The 23,286-nt window shown below is 37.6% G+C and overlaps 1 protein-coding gene across 6 annotated transcripts in view; it reads left to right on the top strand.

The window, feature by feature from the left end:
• Positions 1-23,286, top strand: part of inpp4b (inositol polyphosphate-4-phosphatase type II B) — a 469,469-nt gene that overhangs the window by 311,690 nt on the left and 134,493 nt on the right. For all 6 annotated transcript variants that reach the window (XM_061881071.1, XM_061881076.1, XM_061881074.1 and 3 more), the window contains one exon: positions 16,901-17,048. In XM_061881071.1, the coding sequence (XP_061737055.1) occupies positions 16,901-17,048 (148 nt within the window). The remainder of the gene's footprint in view (positions 1-16,900; positions 17,049-23,286) is intronic.

Raw genomic sequence — 23,286 nt, 5'->3', positions numbered from 1 at the left:
GCTCTTGGTTTCAAAAAGGTTGGTGACCCCTGGTTTAGAGTGTCGCCCCTGAGATAGGTAGGTTGTGAGTTCAAACCCCAGGCCGAGTCATACCAAAGACTATAAAAAAAGGGAGCCATTACCTCCCTGCTTGGCTCTCAGCATCAAGGCTTGGAATTGGGGGTTAAATCACCAAAAATCATACCCGGGCGCGGCCACCGCTGCTGCTCACTGCTCCCCTCACCTCCCAGGGGGTGGAACAAGGGTGATGGGTCAAATGCAGAGGACACATTTCACCACACCTAGTGTGTGTGTGGCAATCATTGGTACTTTAACTTTGACTTAAATTGCAATAATAAACATATGTTTAATGTACCCTAAGATTTGTTGTTAAAATAAAGCTAATAATGCCTTTTATTGTGGTCCTCTTTATTTAGAAAAGTACTGAAAAGTATCAAAATAATTGTGGTACCGGTACAAAAAAAATATTGGCACATAAAATATTGTTTATATCTTTGTTAAAGTCTTACTTTGAACATCCTTCGTCTTCCAAAAGGTCACACAATGTTTTGCTCTTAATTCAATTAAAAACGGCGCTGCCCTTTCAAAGCCCTTTTAGACATCTCACTTCGGGGCCAGAATCCACTATTTTTCTAATTTACCTTTCAATTAAAAGGGGTCGTTTCGGCATTTTGGTGTGTGTGTGTGTGGGGGGGGGGGGGGGGGCATGAGTGACATTTAGCATTGAAAGCACCTACGTCAGCAGCAAGAGGCGGCATAGCTCGGTTGGTAGTGTGGCCGAGCCAGCAACTTGAGGGTTGCAGGTTCGATTCCCGCTTGTGCCATCCTAGTTACTGCCGTTGTGTCCTTGTGCAAGACACTTTACCCACCTGCTCCCAGTGCCACCCACACTTTCATGTATTGTAATCAACAGCAAAACCAAAGAACTACAAAAGCGGAGAGGAAGCAGGACCAAACTCCCCTCCATGCGACCATTTCTGTCAACTGTTTTACGACCTCTTCTTTGAGCTGTTTTACGACATTTTCTTTGAACTGTTCTGTAACCAAAGGCAATGGCTGTTTATGACCCCCGTGCCTTAGAAACAGCTGTTGCCATGTAATCAGGAAAGTAAAAAAAAAAAAAGAGGTAGCGTTCAATCTTTCGCCAGAGCGTGCTGGAGACTGTACTGGGGCGGCATAGCTCGGTTGGTAAAGTGGCCGAGCCAGCAACTTGAGGGTTGCAGGTTCGATTCCCACTTGTGCCATCCTAGGTGGGCAAGACACTTTACCCACCTGCTCCCAGTGCCACCCACACTGGTTTAAATGTAACTTAGATATTGGGTGTCACTATGTAAAGCGCTTTGAGTCACTTGAGAAAAGCGCTATATAAATATAATTCACTTCACTTCAAGAGGAGGAGACACCGCCCAGATGCTTGCAGGTGCACATCTGCAGCCAGTGTCAAAGTTAGTAGGTGACCAACCCCAAGATACGAGATGGAGGCAGGTATGAAGTGAGAAAACATGATTTAATTTAAACAACTAAGACAAAAACAAACAAAGAGTACACACAAAAAGCGCGCACGTGGGCGGATAACAAATAAAAAGGCCTAGCGTGGAAGCTACCAGGTATCTAGCAAAAAAACACAAGTCGTAATTGTAATAAGAAAACAAACCGGAAGCAGGGAACAAAAGACAGTAAGCTAAAAAACCGCTATCAAACGTAGCTTACCGCAACGCTGCATTGACATGACAAGATACGACACGACAGGCAGCAATGCAAAGTAGCGACGACAAGAGCGACATCCAATACAATAATCCAGCACTGACTGGAGGAACAACGCAGGTAAAAATAGGAGTGGGCTGATTGACCCCAGGTGTGGCCAGGTGCCAATCGGCCGCTGCAGAGGTGAAACAGCGCTCAAGGAGAAAGACAGGAAACTGTCATGATCCACATCTTGGATCATGGCATAATCTGGTTTTGGTTCTGTTCATCACATTCTGTCTAGTATTTGTCTTCCTCGGTTCTTTGTGGCACTTCCTGGTTTTGTTTTCGTTGTCATAGTTACCCATTTAGTGTCACCTGTCCCTGCTTTGATCACGCGCACCTGCCCTTGATTATTTATCTTTTTATTTATCTATTATTTATTATGCTTCACGGTGGCAGAGGGGTTAATGCGTCTGCCTCACAATACGAAGGTGCTGCAGTCCTGGGTTCAAATCCAGGCTCGGGATCTTTCTGTGTGGAGTTTGCATGTTCTCCCCGTGAATGCGTGGGTTCCCTCCGGGTACTCCGGCTTCCTCCCACTTCCAAAGACATGCACCTGGGGATAGGTTGATTGGCAACACTAAAACTGGCCCTAGTGTGTGAATGTGAGTGTGAATGTTGTCTGTCTATCTGTGTTGGCCCTGCGATGAGGTGGCGACTTGTCCAGGGTGTACCCCGCCTTCCGCCCGATTGTAGCTGAGATAGGCGCCAGCGCCCCCCGCGACCCCGAATGGGAATAAGTGGCAGAAAATGGGTGGATGGGGTATTATTTATTATTATTTATTTATTATTTATTATCTATTATTTATTATTATTATATTATAGTCATCATTATCACCGACGTCCCACTGGGTGTGAGTTTTCCTTGCCCTTATGTGGGCCTACCGAGGATGTTGTAGTGGTTTGTGCAGCCCTTTGAGACACTAGTGATTTAGGGCTATATAAGTAAACATTGATTGATTGATTGATTGATTGATCTCCCTATATATGCCCGCCTCTGTTTGACATTCAGTCTTGGACTCTTGCTTGCTACACGCAACAGCTGACGCCGCTCTTCCAACATTGTGGTAAATCTATTTTTGTATACTTGTTAGCATATATGCTATTTTGTTATTTTATGTCCCTAGCTTCCACGCTAGCGCCCTTTGTTCTTTCTAGCTCCCAAGCTAGTTCTGTTGGTTTTTGGTAATCGCCTTTGTGCAAGTGTTTTTGTTCTTAGTTTGTTTTATTATATAAATAAATTCTTATCCCTACCCTCACGCTGTGGTCCATCTTCCGCTGCACCCACGAGAGAACAACTCGTCACCACAATGCCACCGAGACGTCACAGAAACGAACAAAATAAGAGCGCTGACAGGAACTAAAGACAGGAAATAGTAAAACACAAACAAACTGTCAGTGGCAAGCCTGACAGCCAGATTGCAATTCAGCCCTCCGCTTTTATTACCTTTTCATGCAGGCGTGAAGCTCGGGCGAGGAGGGGGGACGTGATTTGCTAAAGAGACGTAAGGACGGGCGATGGCGGGCGGCAGTGGGAGGAGTTCAGGGGTTAATCTGCTCAAGCAAGTGTCTTCCTCTCTCCATTACATGTCTTTCTTTTCCAGGCCCCGCCCACCCGGCGTGTCCTCTGCTCTGTTTATCTTCCATTGTGCTCGCTTCAAAGCCCCACTTTCATTCAGACGTAATTAAGATTTCACATTGATTGCTTTTTTTTTTTTTACTTTGACTCTGATTGCAAGCATACGGCATTTAGAACCAAACTTTCTCCCGTATGCTTTTGGTCACGGTTACGCGGCAATTATGGGGGAGATTTCAAACATTTCCATTCATCTCTTTTGTGGTGTGTTCAAACAAAAGCGTGAAGTAAAGCAACCGTCGACGACCACCTTTTCCCATCCAGGCTGGAAAGTTCACGGTCATAACGTAGCAGGAGGGTGGATAAGGAACAAGCGAGTTGCGATATAAAAACGCCTCAATGATCAAAGTCAGATCCGGGCGAAATCTGGCCCGCGGGGACGTTCTACATCATTTTTTTTTTAGACCTTTAACATTCAAACTGTATGATGTGCAGTGCTGTTTTGAAATGACCGAAGTCTTGAACTATAGAAAGTATTTTAATGGTCGAAACCTCCGCTTTTGGGTGCGATAAGAGTTATTACGGTAATCTACGTCACATCAGCTCAGACCAGGAACAAAGCAGAGTGGGCGGGGTTTGTTTTCTGAGGAGCCATCCCAAAACATGTTCATATGTTGTTAATATTCAGCGTTTTATTGTTCATAGCTGATATTGTAAATCTCACCTAAAAGAGGAGCGACGTTCGCATGTTGTTAATATTCAGTGTTTTATTGTTCACAGTTGATATTGTAAATCTCACGTAAAAGAGACCCGACATTCATATGTTGTTAATATTCAGTGTTTTATTGTTCATAGTTGATATTGTAAATCTCACGTAAAAAAGAAGCGACATTCATATGTTGTTGATATTCAGTGTTTTATTGTTCATAGTTAATATTGTAAATCTCACCTAAAAGAGGAGCGACGTTCGTATGTTGTTAATATTCAGTGTTTTATTGTTCATAGTTGATATTGTAAATCTCACGTGAAAAAGAAGCGACATTCATATGTTGTTGATATTCAGTGTTTTATTGTTCATAGTTAATATTGTAAATCTCACCTAAAAGAGGAGCGACGTTCGTATGTTGTTAATATTCAGTGTTTTATTGTTCATTGTTAATATTGTAAATCTCACCTAAAAGAGGAGCGACGTTCGTATGTTGTTAATATTCAGTGTTTTATTGTTCATAGCTGATATTGTAAATCTCACTTAAAAGAGGAGCGACGTTCGTATGTTGTTAATATTCAGTGTTTTATTGTTCACAGTTGATATTGTAAATCTCACGTAAAAGAGACCCGACATTCATATGTTGTTAATATTCAGTGTTTTATTGTTCATAGTTGATATTGTAAATCTCACGTAAAAGAGACCCGACATTCATATGTTGTTAATATTCAGTGTTTTATTGTTCATAGTTGATATTCTAAATCCCACATAAGAGAGGTGTGACGTTCATATGTTGTTAATATTCAATGTTTTATTGTTCATAGTTGATATTGTAAATCCCACATACGAGAAGTGTGACGTTCATGTGTTGTTAATATTCAATGTTTTATTGTTAATAGGTATTTTAAATCCCACATAAGAGAGGTGTGACATTCATATGTTGTTAATATTCAGTGTTTTATTGTTCATAGTTAGTATTGTAAATCCCACGTAAAAGAGGAGCGACGTTCATATGTTGTTAATATTCAATGTTTTATTGTTCATAGTTGATATTGTAAATCCCACGTAAGAGAGGTGTGACGTTCATATGTTGTTAATTTTCAATGTTTTATTGTTCATAGGTATTTTAAATCCCACATAAGAGAGGTGTGACATTCATATGTTGTTAATATTCAGTCTTTTATTGTTCATAGTTAATATTGTAAATCCCACGTAAAAGAGGAGCGACGTTCATATGTTGTTAATATTCAATGTTTTATTGTGAATAGATAGTATTGTAAATCCCACATAAGATAGGTGTGACGTTCATACATTGTTAATATTCAGTGTTTTATTGTTCAAGGTTAATATTGTAAATCCCAGATAAGACAGGAGCGATGTTCATATGTTGTTAAAATTCAAAGTTTTTTTTGTTTATAATTAAGATTGTAAATCCCACGTAAAAGAAGAGCGACGTTCATATGATGTTAATATTCAATGTTTTATTGTTCATAGTTGATATTGTAAATCCCAGATAAAACAGGAGCGATGTCCGTATGTTGTTAAAATTCAAAGTTTTTTTTTGTTTATAATTAAGATTGTAAATGCCACGTAAAAGAAGAGCGACGTTCATATGTTGTTAATATTCAATGTTTTATTGTTCATAGTTGATATTGTAAATCCCATGTAAAAGAAGAGCGACGTTCACATGTTAATATTCAGTGTTTTATTGTTCATAGTTGATATTGTAAATCCCACGTAAAAGAAGAGCGACGTTCATATGTTGTTAATATTCAGTGTTTTATTGTTCATGGTTAATATTGTAAATCCCAGATAAAACAGGAGCGAAGTTCATCTGTTGTTAAAATTCCAAGGTTATTTTTGTTTATGATTAAGATTGTAAATCCCACGTAAAAGAAGAGCGACGTTCATATGTTGTTTATATTCAATGTTTTATTGTCAATAGATAATATTGTAAATCCCACAAAAAAGAGGAGTGACGTTTGTATGTTGTTAACGTTGAGTGTTTTATTGTTCATAGTTTATATTGTAAATCCCACGTAAAAGAGGAGCGACGTTCATATGATGTTAATATTCAATGTTTTATTGTTCATAGTTGATATTGTAAATCCCAAATAAGAGAGGTGTGACGTTCATATGTTGTTAATATTCAGTGTTTTATTGTTCATGGTTAATATTGTAAATCCCAGATAAAACAGGAGCGATGTTCGTATGTTGTTAAAATTCAAAGGTTTTTTTTGTTTATAATTAAGATTGTAAATGCCACGTAAAAGAAGAGCGACGTTCATATGTTGTTAATATTCAATGTTTTATTGTTCATAGTTGATATTGTAAATCCCATGTAAAAGAAGAGCGATGTTCACATGTTAATATTCAGTGTTTTATTGTTCATAGTTGATATTGTAAATCCCACTTAAAAGAAGAGCGACGTTCATATGTTGTTAATATTCAGTGTTTTATTGTTCATGGTTAATATTGTAAATCCCAGATAAAACAGGAGCGAAGTTCATCTGTTGTTAAAATTCCAAGGTTATTTTTGTTTATAATTAAGATTGTAAATCCCACGTAAAAGAAGAGCGACGTTCATATGTTGTTTATATTCAATGTTTTATTGTCAATAGATAATATTGTAAATTCCACATAAAAGAGGAGTGAAGTTTGTATGTTGTTAACGTTGAGTGTTTTATTGTTCATAGTTTATATTGTAAATCCCACGTAAAAAAGGAGTGCCGTTCATATGTTGTAAATTTTCAGTGTTTTATTGTTGTCATGTCTTGTCATCATATTTTGTTTACTTATATTCTGTTTGTTTTTGACTCTATTAGTTCCTGTTTTTGCGCACCCTCGTTTGTTTTAGTTTCCATGACAACTCATTATTATCACCTGTACTCATTTGGAGTCACACACCTGATATGTTTAGGACTCACGCACCTGTGTTAAACATGTGACTATTATTTAAGGTTGCAGTTGCCAGGCAGTCAGCTGGCGTCATTCTGTCGTAACGTGGACTATGGTGTGGTTTGTTTTCCCTGAATACAAAGGAACTGGACTGGTCGTGATGTGAAGGTAAAGACAAACCACACCATCGTCCACGTTACCACAGAATGACGCCAGTCGACTGCCTGGCAACTGCAAGCTTAAATAATAGTGACATGATTAACACAGGTGTGTAAGTCCTAAACATATCAGGTGCGTGAGTCCAAATGAGTACAGGTGAAACTAATGAGTTGTCATGGAAACTAAAACAAACCAGGGTGCGCAAAAACAGGAACTAATGGAGTCAAAAACAAACAGAATATAACCAAACAAAACATGATCACAAGACATGACAATTGATCATAGTTAATATTGTAAATCCCACGTAAAAGAGGAGCGATGTTCATTTGTTGTTTAAATTCAGTGTTTTATCGTTCATAGTTAATATTTTAACTCCCACGTAAAAGAGAAGCAACGTTTATATGTTGTTAATGTTTAATCTTTCATTGTTCATAGTTAATATTGTATATCCCACGTAGAAGAGGAGCAATGTTCATAGGTTGTTGATATTCAGTGTTTTATTGTTCATAGTTGATATTTTATATCCCACATCAAAGAGGAGTGATGTTCATTTGTTGTTAATATTCACTGTTTTATTTTTCATAATTGATATTGTAAATCCCACATAAAAAGGGAGCGATACTCATAAGTTGTTAAAATTTAGTGTGTTATTGTTCATAGTTAATATTGTAAATCCCACTTAAAGAGAAGCGACTTTCATATGTTGTTAATATTCAGTGTTTTATTGTTCTTTGTTAATATTGTAAATCCCACTTAAAAGAGAAGTGACATTCATATGTTGTTAATATTCAATGTTTTATTGTTCATAGTTGACATTGTAAATCCCATGTAAAAGAGGAGTGACGTTCATATCTTGTCAATATTCACTGTTTTATTTTTTATAGTTAATATTGTAAATCCCTCGTAAAAGAGGAGCGATGTTCATATGTTGTTAATATTCAGTGTTTTTTTTGTTCATAGTTAATATTGTAAGTCCCACTTAATAGAGGAGCAACATTCATATGTTGTTAATATTCAATGTTTTATTGTTCATAGTTAATATTGTAAATCCCACCTAGCAGAGAATCAACATTCATATGTTGTTAATATTCAATGTTTTATTGTTCATAGTTAATATTGTAAATCCCACTTAATAGAGAAGCAACATTCATAATTTGTTGATATTCAATGTTTTATCGTTCATAGTTAATATTGTAAATCCCACTTAATAGAGAAGCAACATTCATATGTTGTTAATATTCAGTGTTTTATTGTTCATAGTTAATATTGTAAATCCCACCTAACCGAGAAGCAACATTCATATGTTGTTAATATTCAATGTTTTATTGTTCATAGTTAATATTGTAAATCCCACTTAATAGAGAAGCAACATTCATAATTTGTTGATATTCAATGTTTTATTGTTCATAGTTAATATTGTAAATCCCACTTAATAGAGAAGCAACATTCATAATTTGTTAATATTCAATGTTTTATTGTTCATAGTTAATATTGTAAATCCCACTTAATAGAGAAGTAACATTCATATGTTGTTAATATTCAGTGTTTTATTGTTCATAGTTAATATTGTAAATCCCACCTAACCGAGAAGCAACATTCATATGTTGTTAATATTCAATGTTTTATTGTTCATAGTTAATATTGTAAATCCCACTTAATAGAGAAGCAACATTCATAATTTGTTGATATTCAATGTTTTATTGTTCATAGTTAATATTGTAAATCCCACTTAATAGAGAAGCAACATTCATAATTTGTTAATATTCAATGTTGTATTTTTCATAGTTAATATTGTAAATCCCACTTAATAGAGAAGCAACATTCATAATGTTTTAATATTCAATGTTTTATTGTTCATAGTTAATATTGTAAATCCCACTTAATACAGAAGCAACATTCATATGTTGTTAATATTCAGTGTTTTATTGTTCACAGTTAATATTGTAAATCCCACTTAAAAGAGAAGCGACATTCATATGTTGTTAATATTCAATGTTTTATTGTTCATAGTTAATATTGTAAATCCCACTTAATAGAGAAGCAACATTCATATGTTGTTAATATTCAATGTTTTATTGTTCATAGTTAATATTGTAAATCCCACTTAATAGAGAAGCAACATTCATAATGTTTTAATATTCAATGTTTTATTGTTCATAGTTAATATTGTAAATCCCACTTAATAGAGAACAACATTCATAATGTTTTAATATTCAATGTTTTATTGTTCATAGTTAATATTGTAAATCCCACTTAATAGAGAAGCAACATTCATATGTTGTTAATATTCAATGTTTTATTGTTCATAGTCAATATTGTAAATCCCACATAAAAGAGGAGCGACGTTCATAGGTTGTTAAATTATGACCACTGTATGATCCTGTAAGTACTTGGTGTCGGATCGATCCCTAAATTTGTGGTATCATCCAAAACTAATGTAAAGTATCCAAACAAGAGAAGAATAAGGGATTACCATATTTCCTTGAATTGCCGCAGGGCATATAGTATGTGCCTGCCTTGAATTACCGTGACACTTCCCCTGTCATCATTTTCAAAATGGAGGAGGCTGATTTCAATACCGGTAATTTGAAATCGCATAAAGGGAAGAAGATTAAGAGCTATTCAGTAGGATTTAAAATCCAAGCTTACATCACACTCAATTTTTTACTGCATGTCTTTGGTAAGTGCCGGAATGAGGAGGTTTTAAAATAATAAGCGCATGCTTACTTTTACCGCATGCCTTTGGTAAGTGCAGGAGTGAGAAGAGGTTTTAAATTAATTAGTGCCCCGGCGGCAATTCAAGGAAATACTTTATTTTAATTTAACAGAAGTGTTGATAGAACATGTTAGAACAGAAAATATGCAGATATTAACAGTAAATGAACAAGTAACTTAATAATCTTTTTTTTTACAGCTTGTCCTTTATAATGTAGACAAAATAATAGGTGTATAAATGACACAATATGTTACTGCATATGTCAGCAGACTAATCAGGAGCCTTTGTTTGTTTACTTACTACTAAAAGACAAGTTGTCTAGAGTGTTCACTATTTTATGTAAGGACTTAACTGCAATAATAAACATGTTTAATGCACCTTAGGATTTGTTTTTGTTAAAATAAAGGCAATAATGCAAATTTTTGTGCTCCCCTTTATTTAGAAAAGTATCGAAATACAGTTTGGTAACCCTATGATCGTCATGTAGCAACAGCTGTGATATCAGTCAATCATTACACATCAGCAAGGATTATCTTCTCCACATGATTGCAATAATCACCACCCAGAGTATAAATGCACATATTGGTCCTGCAGTGCAGCCCACCTCACACTTATGTCCCACTTTCTCATCCCAATGGCGGGAGTTTCACGCATGTGACAGACTCCCCCCGTCCGTCGGCCATGAAAGGAGCGGCGAGCGGCTTCCTCGGTGTCCGCTGCCGGCGTGCAGATAAGAAAAACATCCGTGCGCTTTTGTCCACATTTGCTTTGGCCCTTTTTTTTTAACCTTTTTTAAGGAAGCAGCGAGAAGAGCAGCAATTTAAACGTGGGGGGAAAGAAAACTCCCCCCCCCAAAAAACCCATATTGAAAATGGAAATAGACTAAGTAAGATTCAGATGACAATGTGGGAAGTTGGCCCGGCTTATAATTGTTTCTACTTTGTTAGTCTGTGATAGTTTTTATGTGCTTAACTAGTTTTTAATCACAACCAGCCCCAATTGTTCTTTTTTAAATGTTTTTATTTTATTTTTTATGAATGCCTGTGATGATAATGTCAATGAGGGATTTCTAAGACTGTTATGTTGATACTGTTATTGATTTTTTTTTAAAAATACAAGGAGAAACACTATCCCCTCTGTTGCAAGTTTTGTTGATTCTATGTAACATGTTTATGTGTTCCATATCTATGAGGTTGTTTCATTAATTTTTGTTGAGCTACTTTTGGATTATTTTGTGTCATGTTTGTGCGTCTGTGTTGATTGCTTTTCAATCAATCAATCAATGTTTACTTATATAGCCCTAAATCACTAGTGTCTCAAAGGGCTGCACAAACCACAACACAAACCACTACGACATCCTCGGTAGGCCCACATAAGGGCAAGGAAAACTCACACCCAGTGGGACGTCGGTGACAATGAGGACTATGAGAACCTTGGAGTGGACGAAAGCAATGGATGTCAAGCGGGTCTAACATCCATCCATCCATTTTCTACCGCTTATTCCCTTTCGGGGTCGCGGGGGGCGCTGGCGCCTATCTCAGCTACAGTCGGGCGGAAGGCGGTGTACACCCTGGACAAGTCGCCACCTCGTCGCAGGGGTCTAACATGATACTGTGAAAGTTCAATCCATATTTTGTGAATATTGCTGTTTTTTTGTCATTAATATTGTATTATTATGGTAATATTGTGTGTTATTTTGTTGGACTGATTCATACAAACATAAAAAAAATAATAATAAAAAAATGCCCCCTCGATGTTGTTATTTTAAGATATTTTTACTATATTGTTTATAAACAGTTGTGATGATAATGTGAATGAGGGATTTCTAATCACTGCTATGTTGGAATTATTAATATTGATACTGTTGTTTATAAGAATAAAGAGGAGATGGAGAAGTGAAATGAAGTGAATAATTTTTTATATAGTGCTTTTCTCTAGTGACTCAAAGCGCTTTACATAGTGAAATCCAATATCTAAGTTACATTTAAACCAATGTTGGAGGCACTGAGAGCAGGTGTGTAAAGTGTCTTGCCCAAGGACACAAGGGCAGTGACTAGGATGGCAGAAGCTGGGATCGAACCCGGAACCCTCAAGTTGTTGGCACAGCCACTCTACCAACCGAGCTATACCATCCCATAACGAATGTGATTCATTAGTATCGCGGTACTATACTAAAACCGGTATACCGTACAACCCTAAACACTCTCTCCCCTCTGTTGCAAGTTTTGTTGATTCTATGTAACATGTTTATGTGTGCTATATTTTAGGTTGTCTCATTCATTTTTGTTTAACTTTATTTTGGAGTGTTTTGTGTCATGTTTGTGCGTCTGTGTGAAATGCTATTCTGAATATTGCTGGTTTTGGAATTGGTATTGTATTATCATGGTGTTATTGTGTATTATTTGGTTGTACTGATTCATACAAACATAAAAAAAAAAATAACACCCCGCTATTCTTTTTTTAAATGTTTTTTGTTAGATTTTTTTATGAATGGCTGTGATGATCATGTGTGAGGGATTTCTAATCACTGTTATGTGAATAATATAACAGTGATTATTAATATTAATAATCACTTATTAATATTGATACTTTTGTTGATATAAAAAAAAGAGAAGGAGAAACACTCTCTCCCCTCTGTTGCAAGTGTTGTTGATTCTATGTAACAAGTTTATGTGTGCTATATCTATGAGGTTGTTTCATTCTTTTTTGTTTAACTACTTTTGTATTGTGTTATTATGGTATTATTGTGTTGGACTGATTCATACAAACATTAAAAAATAAATATAATAAATAACAGCCCCCCCATTGTCCTTTTTTTTAATATTATATTTTTTATAAACAGTTGTGATGATAATGTGAATGACGGATTTCTAATCACTGCTATGTTGGAATTCTTATTAATGATACTGTTTATAAAAAAGAAGGAGAAACACTCTCTCCCCTCTGTTGCAAGTTTTGTTGATTCTATGTAACATGTTTATGTGTGCTATATCTATGAGGTTGTTTCATTCATTTTTGTTTAACTACTTTTGGATAGATTTTTTGTCATGTGTGTGCGTCTGTGTTGATTGCTATTCTGAATATTGCTGGTTTTGGAATGGGTATTGTATTATTATGGTATTACTGTGTATTATTTTGTCGGACTGATTCATACAAACAATAAAAAAAAAAAAACAGGCCCCCTATTCTTTTTTTAAATGTTTTTACTAGATTTTTTTTATGAATGGGGCTGTGATGATAATGCCAATGTGGGATTTCTATTCACTGCTATGTTGAAATGGTTATTAATATTAATACTGTTGTCGATAAAAAAAAGAGGAGAAACAATTTCTCCCCTCTGTTGCAAGTTTTGTTGATTCTATGTAGCATGTTTATGTGTGCTATATCTATGAGGTTGTTTCATTCGTTTTTGTGTAACTACTTTTGGATTGTTTTGTGTCATGTTTGTGCGTCTGTGTTGATTGCTATTCTGAGTATTGCTGGCTTTGGAATGGGTATTGTATTATTATGGTTTTATTGTGTTGGACTGATTAATACAAATGCCTTGCGGTGAGGTGGCGACTTGTCCAGGATGTACCATGCCTTCCGCCTGATATGGTTAATATTGTAAATCCCACCAGCGCCCCCCGCAACCCCAAAAGGGAGTAAGCGGTAGAAAACGGATGGATGGATTAATACAAACATTCATCCATCCATTTTCTACTGCTTATTCCGTTCAGGGTTGCAGGGGGTGCTGGAGCCTATCTCAGCTACAATCGGGTGGGAGGTGGGGTACCTCCTAGACAAGTCATAAACCCCCCTCCCCCGCCCCCTCACACACACACACAGCGCTCATACAGCAGCAGCCGGCCTCCGTCGCTCCTAATCTCTCCCCTCTGTTGCAAGTTTTGTTGATTCTATGTAACATGTTCATGTGTCCTATATCTATGACGTTGTTTGCCCAACAACTTGTCAAAATCTCCCCAAACTTGTCCCAAACGTTTGTGCTAAATTTGTGCTGCAAAACTTTGGGGGATGTTTTGACATGGTTGTGGGGGCTGGTTTTGAATAGTCAGACATTAATAATATAAACAGTATGGAAATAATTTTATTAAATGTTCATTTAAAAAAACTGTAACAGTTTTGCAGCACAAACAAATGGGACATGTTTGGGGAGATTTTGACAAGGTGTGTGTGTGTGTGTGGTAGGGCGCTGTTATTTGTTTTTTATTTTCGTATTAGTCAGTCCAACAATATAATACACAATAATACCATAATGATACAGAGTAACTAAATCATTGAGATATTGTCTAAATAAAATGCGATTGTTAGAACTACTTTTTCTTCCGCCAGTCTGTTTTTTGTTTATTTATTGGCATTTAAAATGAGTCATTCAGTACGACAAAACAGTGAGAGTGTGTATCCTTTTATTGTCGAATTTTTGGAGACACTACTTTCGGATTTCTAAATAAGAGATCAGATTCCGTGCAACAAAAAAAAACCGCCATTGTTTTTTTACCTTGTGATTTTAAATCATTTGAAGATCAATCAATCAATCAATGTTTACTTATATAGCCCTAAATCACTAGTGTCTCAAAGGGCTGCACAAACCACTACGACATCCTCGGTAGGCCCACATAAGGGCAAGGAAAACTCACACCCAGTGGGACGTCGGTGACAATGATGACTATGAGAACCTTAGAGAGGAGGAAAGCAATGGATGTCGAGCGGGTCCAACATGATGCAGTGAAAGTTCAATCCATAATGGATCCAACACAGTCGCGAGAGTCCAGTTCAAAGCGGATCCAACACAGCAGCGAGAGTCCCGTTCACAGCGGAGCCAGCAGGAAACCATCCCAAGCGGTGGCGGATCATTAGCGCAGAGATGTCCCCAGCCGATACACAGGCAAGCAGTACATGGCCACCGGATCGGACCGGACCCCCTCCACAAGGGAGAGTGGGACATAGGAGAAAAAGAAAAGAAACGGCAGATCAACTGGTCTAAAAAGGGAGTCTATTTAAAGGCTAGAGTATACAAATGAGTTTTATGGTGAGACTTAAATGCTTCTACTGAGGTGGCATCTCGAACTGTTACCGGGAGGGCATTCCAGAGTACTGGAGCGCGAACGGAAAACGCTCTATAGCCCGCAGACTTTTTTTGGGCTTTGGGAATCACTAATAAGCCGGAGTCCTTTGAACGCAGATTTCTTGCCGGGACATATGGTACAATACAATCGGCAAGATAGGATGGAGCTAGACCGTGTAGTATTTTATACGTAAGTAGTAAAACCTTAAAGTCACATCTTAAGTGCACAGGAAGCCAGTGCAGGTGAGCCAGTATAGGTATATATGTATGTATATATGTATATAAAGGTATATACAGTATAGGTATATATGTATGTATATATGTATATAAAGGTATATACAGTATAGGTATATATGTATGTATATATGTATATAAAGGTATATACAGTATAAGTATATATGTATGTATATATGTATATAAAGGTATATACAGTATAGGTATATATCAATCAATCAATCAATCAATGTTTACTTATATAGCCCTAAATCACTAGTGTCTCAAAGGGCTGCACAAACCACTACGACATCCTCGGTAGGCCCACATAAGGGCAAGGAAAACTCACACCCAGTGGGACGTCGGTGACAATGATGACTATATGTATGTATATATGTATATAAAGGTATATACAGTACAGGCGTAATGTGATCAAACTTTCTAGTTCTTGTCAAAAGTCTAGCAGCCGCATTTTGTACCAACTGTAATCTTTTATTGCTAGACATGGGGAGACCCAAAAATAATACGTTACAGTAGTCGAGGCGAGACGTAACAAACGCATGGATAATGATCTCAGTGTCTTTAGTGGACAGAATGGAGCGAATTTTAGCGATATTACGGAGATGAAAGAAGGCCGTTTTAGTAACGCTTTTAATGTGTGACTCAAAGGAGAGAGTTGGGTGGAAGATAATACCCAGATTCTTTACCGTGTGACCTTGTTTAATTGTTTGGTTGTCAAATGTTAGAGTTGTATTATTAAATAGAGTTCGGTGTCTAGCAGGACCGATAATCAGCATTTCCGTTTTTTTGCCGTTGAGTTGCAAAAAGTTAGCGGACATCCATTGTTTAATTTCATTAAGACACGCCTCCAGCTGACTACAATCCGGCGTGTTGGTCAGCTTTAGGGGCATGTAGAGTTGGGTGTAATCAGCATAACAGTGAAAGCTAACACCGTATTTGCGTATGAAGATAATTCCTCAAGAACAGCAACGCTTGAAATACACTACTTGTTCACTTTTACCTGACAGTTTAGGTAAAAGTGTCAGAGTTAGTTTTTGACGAATCCCAAGATGCAGAGAAGGAGGCAGGCGTTTTGTAAGTAAACATGATTTAATTAAAATACTAAGACAAAACCAAACAAAACGGGTACAACAAAAAGCGCGTACGAGGCGGAGAACAAACAAAGAGAGCTAGCATGGGTACTAGAAAATAAACGGCGCTTAGCATGGAAGCTAGCAAAAACAAAAAGGCCTAGCCTGGACACTAGCAGGTATCGAGCAGGAGACAGAAGTCATACATGTAATATGAAAACAAACTTGGAAGCAGGGAACAAAAGGCGGTAAGCTAAAATCCGCAATCAAATATAGCTTACCGCAACGCTAAATTGACAAGACATGATACGACACGACAGGTGGCAACGACAAGAGCGACAAGAAGTGACAATACAATAATCCAGCCCTAACTGGAGGAACAAAGCAGGTAAAATAGGAGCGGACTGATTGACACCAGGTGATGCCAGGTGCCAATCAGCCGCAACTGAGGGGAAACAGCGCGCAGGGAAAAAAACAGGAAACAGACAAAATAAGAGCGTTGACAGGAACTAAAAACAGGAAATACTAACCACACACAAGGGAAAAACTAAAACACAAACAAACTTTCAGTGGCAAGCCTAACAATTTGCACACGTTATCGCCAATACCAGCCTGAGTGTTACCCTGTATCGGATTAGAAGGGAAACATATTGTTAGTTATCACACGTGACTACTTCCAATGTGCCAGCCGCTCCTTTGTGTTTCAATGTTGTCTTCCTGTCTTTCGCAGTCTTCACCAACCCGGTATGCAAAGTCTACAGGTTCCAAACGGTGGACAACAAGTGGATGCTGGTGCGCGAACAAATGGAGGAGTGCACCTTGTCCTTCAGCATCCCCAAGCAGCTACTCCTGCTCTACATGCAGGAGGACATGAGCAGGTGAGACCACATACCTGGCCGGTCTAGATGGCCTCCAATGTGGGTCATGTATGTGGAGCACTTTGTAGCGCAACATGTTCGTGGAATATTGTGGGATGTCAGCCATGTTTGTGGAGTCTTTTGCTAAGAAAAGTACCATGTTGTCGGACCGCTTTTCAGTGTTATTGGAGCTTATTGTAGGGTGTCGGCCATGTTTGTGGAGTCTCTTGCTCAGCAAGGGCCATGTTCGTGAGCCGCATATCACATCCGAATCGCGATTCTTATTCACCCAGATTTTAAATCAATTCATAATTTTAAAAAATCCATAAGTAGTTAACAAAATGTTTTATATATATATATATATATATATATATATATATATATATATATATATATATATGTATGATTATTTATACATGTATATATATACTGTATATACACATGTGTGTGTATATATACTATATATATATATGTATGTATGTATATATACACATGTATGTATATAAATGTTTATATGTCTATATATATATACATATACATATATATATACATATATATATACATATATGTCTATATATGTATACATATATAGACATATATTTATATATGTATACATATATGTATGTGTGTGTGTATATATAAATGTGTATATATGCATAAATATATGTATATATATATACATACATACATACATACATATATATATATAGTATATATATATATATATATATATACATATATGTCTATATATGTATACATATATAGACATATATTTATATATGTATACATATATGTATGTGTGTGTATATATAAATGTGTATATATGCATAAATATATGTATATATATATATATATATATATATATATATATATATATATATATATATATATATATATATATATATATATATATATATATATATCAAGTTGTTGCTCTGATTAAATAAAATGACAAAATGACAAAACTTTTCTTCAACGTATAAAAAGTTCAACATTAAACCGTTTCAAGTCAACTCAGACTCAGATTAACTTTTCTTTACCCCCCAACCCCCACCACACCCCCACCTCCCAGCCTGGCTAACTTGGCAGTAAAACGATATACGGGCTTATTGTTCTTCCACCATAGAAGTGGGTCAAAATCTAGTTTTAATGCAATACAGCAACCCTCCACGACACCCGGACGGGACAAGCAGTAGAAATGTATGGATGGATGGTGTTACTCTGCTGCTATAAAAACATATGTTATTGCTTCAGCCCTGCCTGACTTGCCGAGGAGAGGCTGCTTGAACGCGGTGCTGCAGCTTCAAAGGGGTTAGCATGTTTGACGTGTTGGCAGAAGTGCACCTTACTGCTCCTCAACAATGTCAGCAAACCTCCGTCCTCCATTGTTGTATCGCACCGCGCAGCCAAAGTGTTCCCAAACGGGAGATGTTAATGAGGCAGGAGGGTCTTCCGGCTCTGGCTTTTGCATGTTGTCCTAGCCCGGTCGCTGCTAGCATGATGTGTGTTGTGCCTCATTATGCATTGTTGACACCTCGCGCTACCTAATTTGTCCGTGTGGAAACTTTTCAATACAAATACACGTACCGTTACACCCCTAATATATATATGTATATGTTAATTAGATTATCCAGAGAATAGTGCGCGATACCGTGGTAGTGCGCATGTATGTGTGGGAAAAAATCACAAGACTACTTCATCTCTACAGAACTGTTTCATGAGGGGTTCCCTCAATCATCAGGAGATTTTAATGGAAGCATTCACATACCATGGTTTATATAGGGCACAGAACGGGTGGGTACAGGCAGGCGTAGGTGCGTGGTGATTGGCTCATGTGTTACCTAGGAGGTATTTCCGTCTGTGATGCCATGCTGATACAATTTCTCTGCGCTTGTTGAGGGATGACAGTTCTGCGTGGTATATAATAAACAGTTTCTCTTTTGTTACCACTGTTGTAAGGTGTGCTGGATGCAAGAATTTGCTATGTTATTGAATATTCAAGATCATTGTCTTGAGGTTCCAAATGTGTTTGCTGAGTTCTGTAGAATTCCGCAGGTTTTGGTTTCTAAAAGAAGCCTAGTGATTGTTCCATCTGGTTTTAAACTCCCCCTCGGGTAATCCTACGTACGTGTCGGATGCGTTAATGTCCTTGCGTGTTACCTTCGATTGGTAAACGACTGATGTTTGTAAGCACCCCCCATAAATATATATATATATATATATATATATATATATATATATATATATATATATATATATATATATATATATATATATATATATATATATATATATATATATATATGTAGGTGTGGGAAAAAATCACAACACTACTTCATCTCTACAGATCTGTTTCATGAGGGGTTCCCTCAATCATCAGGAGATTTTTTTTTTTTTTTTTTTTTTTTTTTCATGAGGGAACCCCTCATGAAACAGATCTGTAGAGATGAAGGAGTCTTGTGATTTTTTCCCACACCTACATATTGCGCTCTACCACGGTATCGAGCACTATTCTCTGGATAATCCAATCAAGACATATATATATATATATATATATATATACATATATATATATATATATATATATATATATATATATATATATATATATACATATATATATATATGTATGTACTGTATGTTTTTCTAACAATAATTTTTTTTTTTTTTTAATACAAAGAATTATTTGGTGCATTATAATTGCAGCAAATAATACCCAGGACATTTTCCTCATGAAAATTAATGGGCTAATTTTCAAACTTGCACAAATCACTCACGTCTTCCCCGCACCGTCCACACCCTCCACTCGAATACATTGCACAGAGGCATAATTGTAGATCTCTACTCACGGGACTTGTAGTAGCATGTCGGCCATGTTTGTGCAGCACGTTGCATTCTTTTTAGCAAGCTGGCAATGTTTTGTTGTCATTGTGTTGCAACATGTCAACCATGTTCATGTCAACTATTGCACATTTGACTTCCGTTGCAACATACTGCCGTGTTTGATTAGTGCGTCGCAGCACATTGGACGTGATTGGCAAGCGCAGGTTTGTGGAACCTGTCGCAGCATGTTGTTGCGGAGTTGTTTTTGAAGAGAGTGACAGCTTGTTTGGGGAGTTTCTTTAAGCATGTTTGCGGAACGTGACGTAAATACGGGCTGGCCATATTTTGTTGCAGTTTTTCGGCCTTGTTTTTGGAGCCTGACTTAGCATGCCGATCGGCCATATTTTTTTACGGCATTTTCCTGCAGCGTACCACACATGGCCGTGTTTGTGGACTGTTTGGCATTTTGTCAAGTGCGTTGCAAATTGTCTTTTGACAACAATTTCACTGCGCTTGTTGAGGGGTGACAGGTCTGGGTGGTGTATAATGAACAGTTTCTCTTTTGTTACCACTGTTGTAAGGTGTGCTGGATGCAAGAATTTGCCATGTTATTGAATATTCAACATTATTGTCTTGAGGTTCCAAATGTGCTTGCTGAGTTCTGGAGAATTCCGCAGGTTTTGGTTTCTAAAAGAAGCCTTGTGATTGTTCCATCTGGTTTTAACACATGGCCGTGTTTGTGGACTGTTTGGCAGTTTGTCAAGTGTGTTGCAAATTGTCTTTCGACAACGTGTGGATTGTGTTGTTGCTAATGTTGCTGTAAACTAGCCCAGTTTAAATAGACAAATACACAACCCCAAACCAGTGAAGTTGGCACGTTGTGTAAATGGTAAATAAAACAGAATACAATGATTTGCTAATTCTTTTCAACCTATATTCATTTGAATGGACTGCAAAGACAAGATATTTAACGTTAAAACTGGAAAACTGTATTTTTTTGCAAATATTTGTGACGTCTGGCTGGCATCGTGGTGCGGGTGGCGCTCTTTCAAAATGCAAACGGGCAACGGACACAGCGTGGAGGTAAGAACCAAAGATTTATTTAACTAAAGAACAGACTATAAACAGAAAAACTGGTACCAGGCACAAAAGGCAAAACGAACACAACTAGCATGGGAGCTAGAAAGAACCAAAAGCGCTAGCATGTGAGCTAGAGAACAAACAAAGGATTAGCGCGGAGGCTAGCAAGTACAGAAGTGGAATTACCGAATCGAGGATCAAGGTCATCACAGTTGTGCGAACACAAATTTACGAAGCGAGAACGAGTCAACTGAAAGGGCAGGCTTAAATAAGGTTGGTAATCAACAAACAGGTGTGAGTCCGGAAACAAGAAGCAGGTGAAAAAAATAAGCAACCGTGGTGACAGAAACTAACAAGGATGAGCACAAACAAACTCAAAAATCCACAAAACATATGATCCAGGTAGCGGATCATGACAATATTAGCTCATTTGGAATTTGATGCCTGTAACACGTTTCAAAAAAAGCTGACACAAGTGGCAAAAAAGACTGAGAAAGTTGAGGAATGCTCATCAGACAATTATTTGGAACATGCCACAGGTGAACAGGCTAATTGGGAACAGGTGCGTGCCATGATGGGGTATAAAAGCAGCTTCCATGAAATGCTCAATCATTCACAAACAAGGATGGGGCGAGGGTCACCACTTTGTCAACAAATGCGTGAGCAAATTGTCCAACTATTTAAGATCAACATTTCTCAACGAGCTATTGCAAGGAATTTAGGGATTTCACCATCTACGGTCCGTAATATCATCAAAAGGTTAAGAGAATCTGGAGAAATCACTGCACATAAGCAATGATATTATGTACCTTCGATCTCTCAGGTGGTACTGCATCAAAAAGCGACATCAGTGAGTAAAGGATATCACCACATGGGCTCAGGAACACTTCAGAAAACCACTGTCAGTAACTACAGTTCGTCGCTACATCTGTAAGTGCAAGTTAAAACTGTACTATACAAAGCGAAAGACATTAGTCAACAACACCCAGAAATACTGCCGGCTTCGCTGGGCCCGAGCTCTTCTAAGATGGACTGATGCATGTGGAAAATTGTTCTGTGGTCTGACAAGTCCACATTTCTAATTGTTTTTAGAAACTGTGGACGTTATGTCCTCCGGAACAAAGAAGAAAATAACCATCCGGATTGTTATAGGCACAAAGTTGAAAAGCCAGCATGTGTGATGGTATGGGGGTGTATTAGTGCCCAAGGCATGGGTAACTTGCACATCTGTGAAGGCACCATTAATGCTGAATGGTCCATACAGGTTTTGGAGCAACATATGTTGTCATCCAAGCAACGTTAACATGGACGCCCCTGCTTATTTCAGCAGGACAATGCCAAGCCACGTGTTACAACAGCAAGGCTTCGTAGTAAAAGAGTGCGGGTACTTTCCTGGTCTGCCTGCAGTCCAGACCTGTTTCCCATCGAAAATGTGTGGCGCATTATGAAGTTTTTATGGACGGAATTTGTAGGCGCAGTCAAGGCGTTGAGGGTGTCCGGTTTACTGGCTGCAGGATTAGGTTTCTGCTTTTTGCAGATGATGTGGTCCTGCTGGCTTCATCTGGCCAGGATCTTCAGCTCTCACTGGATCGGTTTGCAGCCGAGTGTGGGGGCGTGGTTAAGAGGGGAGGAGTATATGTCTCCCTAGATTCACCAAGTCAAGTATTTCATATATATATATACATATATATATATAAATACTTGACTTTCAGTGAATTCTAGCTATTATATATATATATATATATATATATATATATATATATATATATATATATATATATATATATATATAATACTTGAATTTCAGTGTTCATTTATTTACACATTTACACACACTAACACTCATCTACTCATTGTTGTGTTGAGGGTTAAATTGTCCATCCTTGTTTTTCTAACCATATGCATGTACAGTAGATGGCAGTATTGTCCTGTTTAAGAGTGTCACAACATTGCTGTTTAGGCAGATGAACTGCTTTATGGTAGACGAAAACGGACTGCTGTTGTTGTGTGTTGTTACCGACGTTAATGAAACTGCCTAACAATAAACCCACATAAGAAACCAAGAACTCGCCCTCGATCATTCTACAGTTATAACGTCATTGGGCAGACACGCTCTTTATACACGTCACTCAGGTCCGCATGGAGCTGGAGGGGGCGTGGCCTCCAGCTCCACCTGAATTTCGGGAGATTTTGGGGAGAAAATCTGTCCCAGGAGGTTTTCGGGAGAGGCGCTGGAATTTGGGAGTCTCCCGGAAAATCCGGGAGGGTTGGCAAGTATGCGTTGGGAAAACTATGTCGCCCGACTGGCCTGGGAACGCCTCGGGATCCCCGGGAAGAGCTGGACGAAGGGGCTGGG

This window comes from Nerophis ophidion, linkage group LG20, assembly GCF_033978795.1.
Source record: "Nerophis ophidion isolate RoL-2023_Sa linkage group LG20, RoL_Noph_v1.0, whole genome shotgun sequence".
Lineage (NCBI taxonomy): Eukaryota > Metazoa > Chordata > Actinopteri > Syngnathiformes > Syngnathidae > Nerophis > Nerophis ophidion.
Note: the sequence above shows the minus strand (reverse complement) of the source record. Positions and strands in the feature narration are given on the sequence as shown.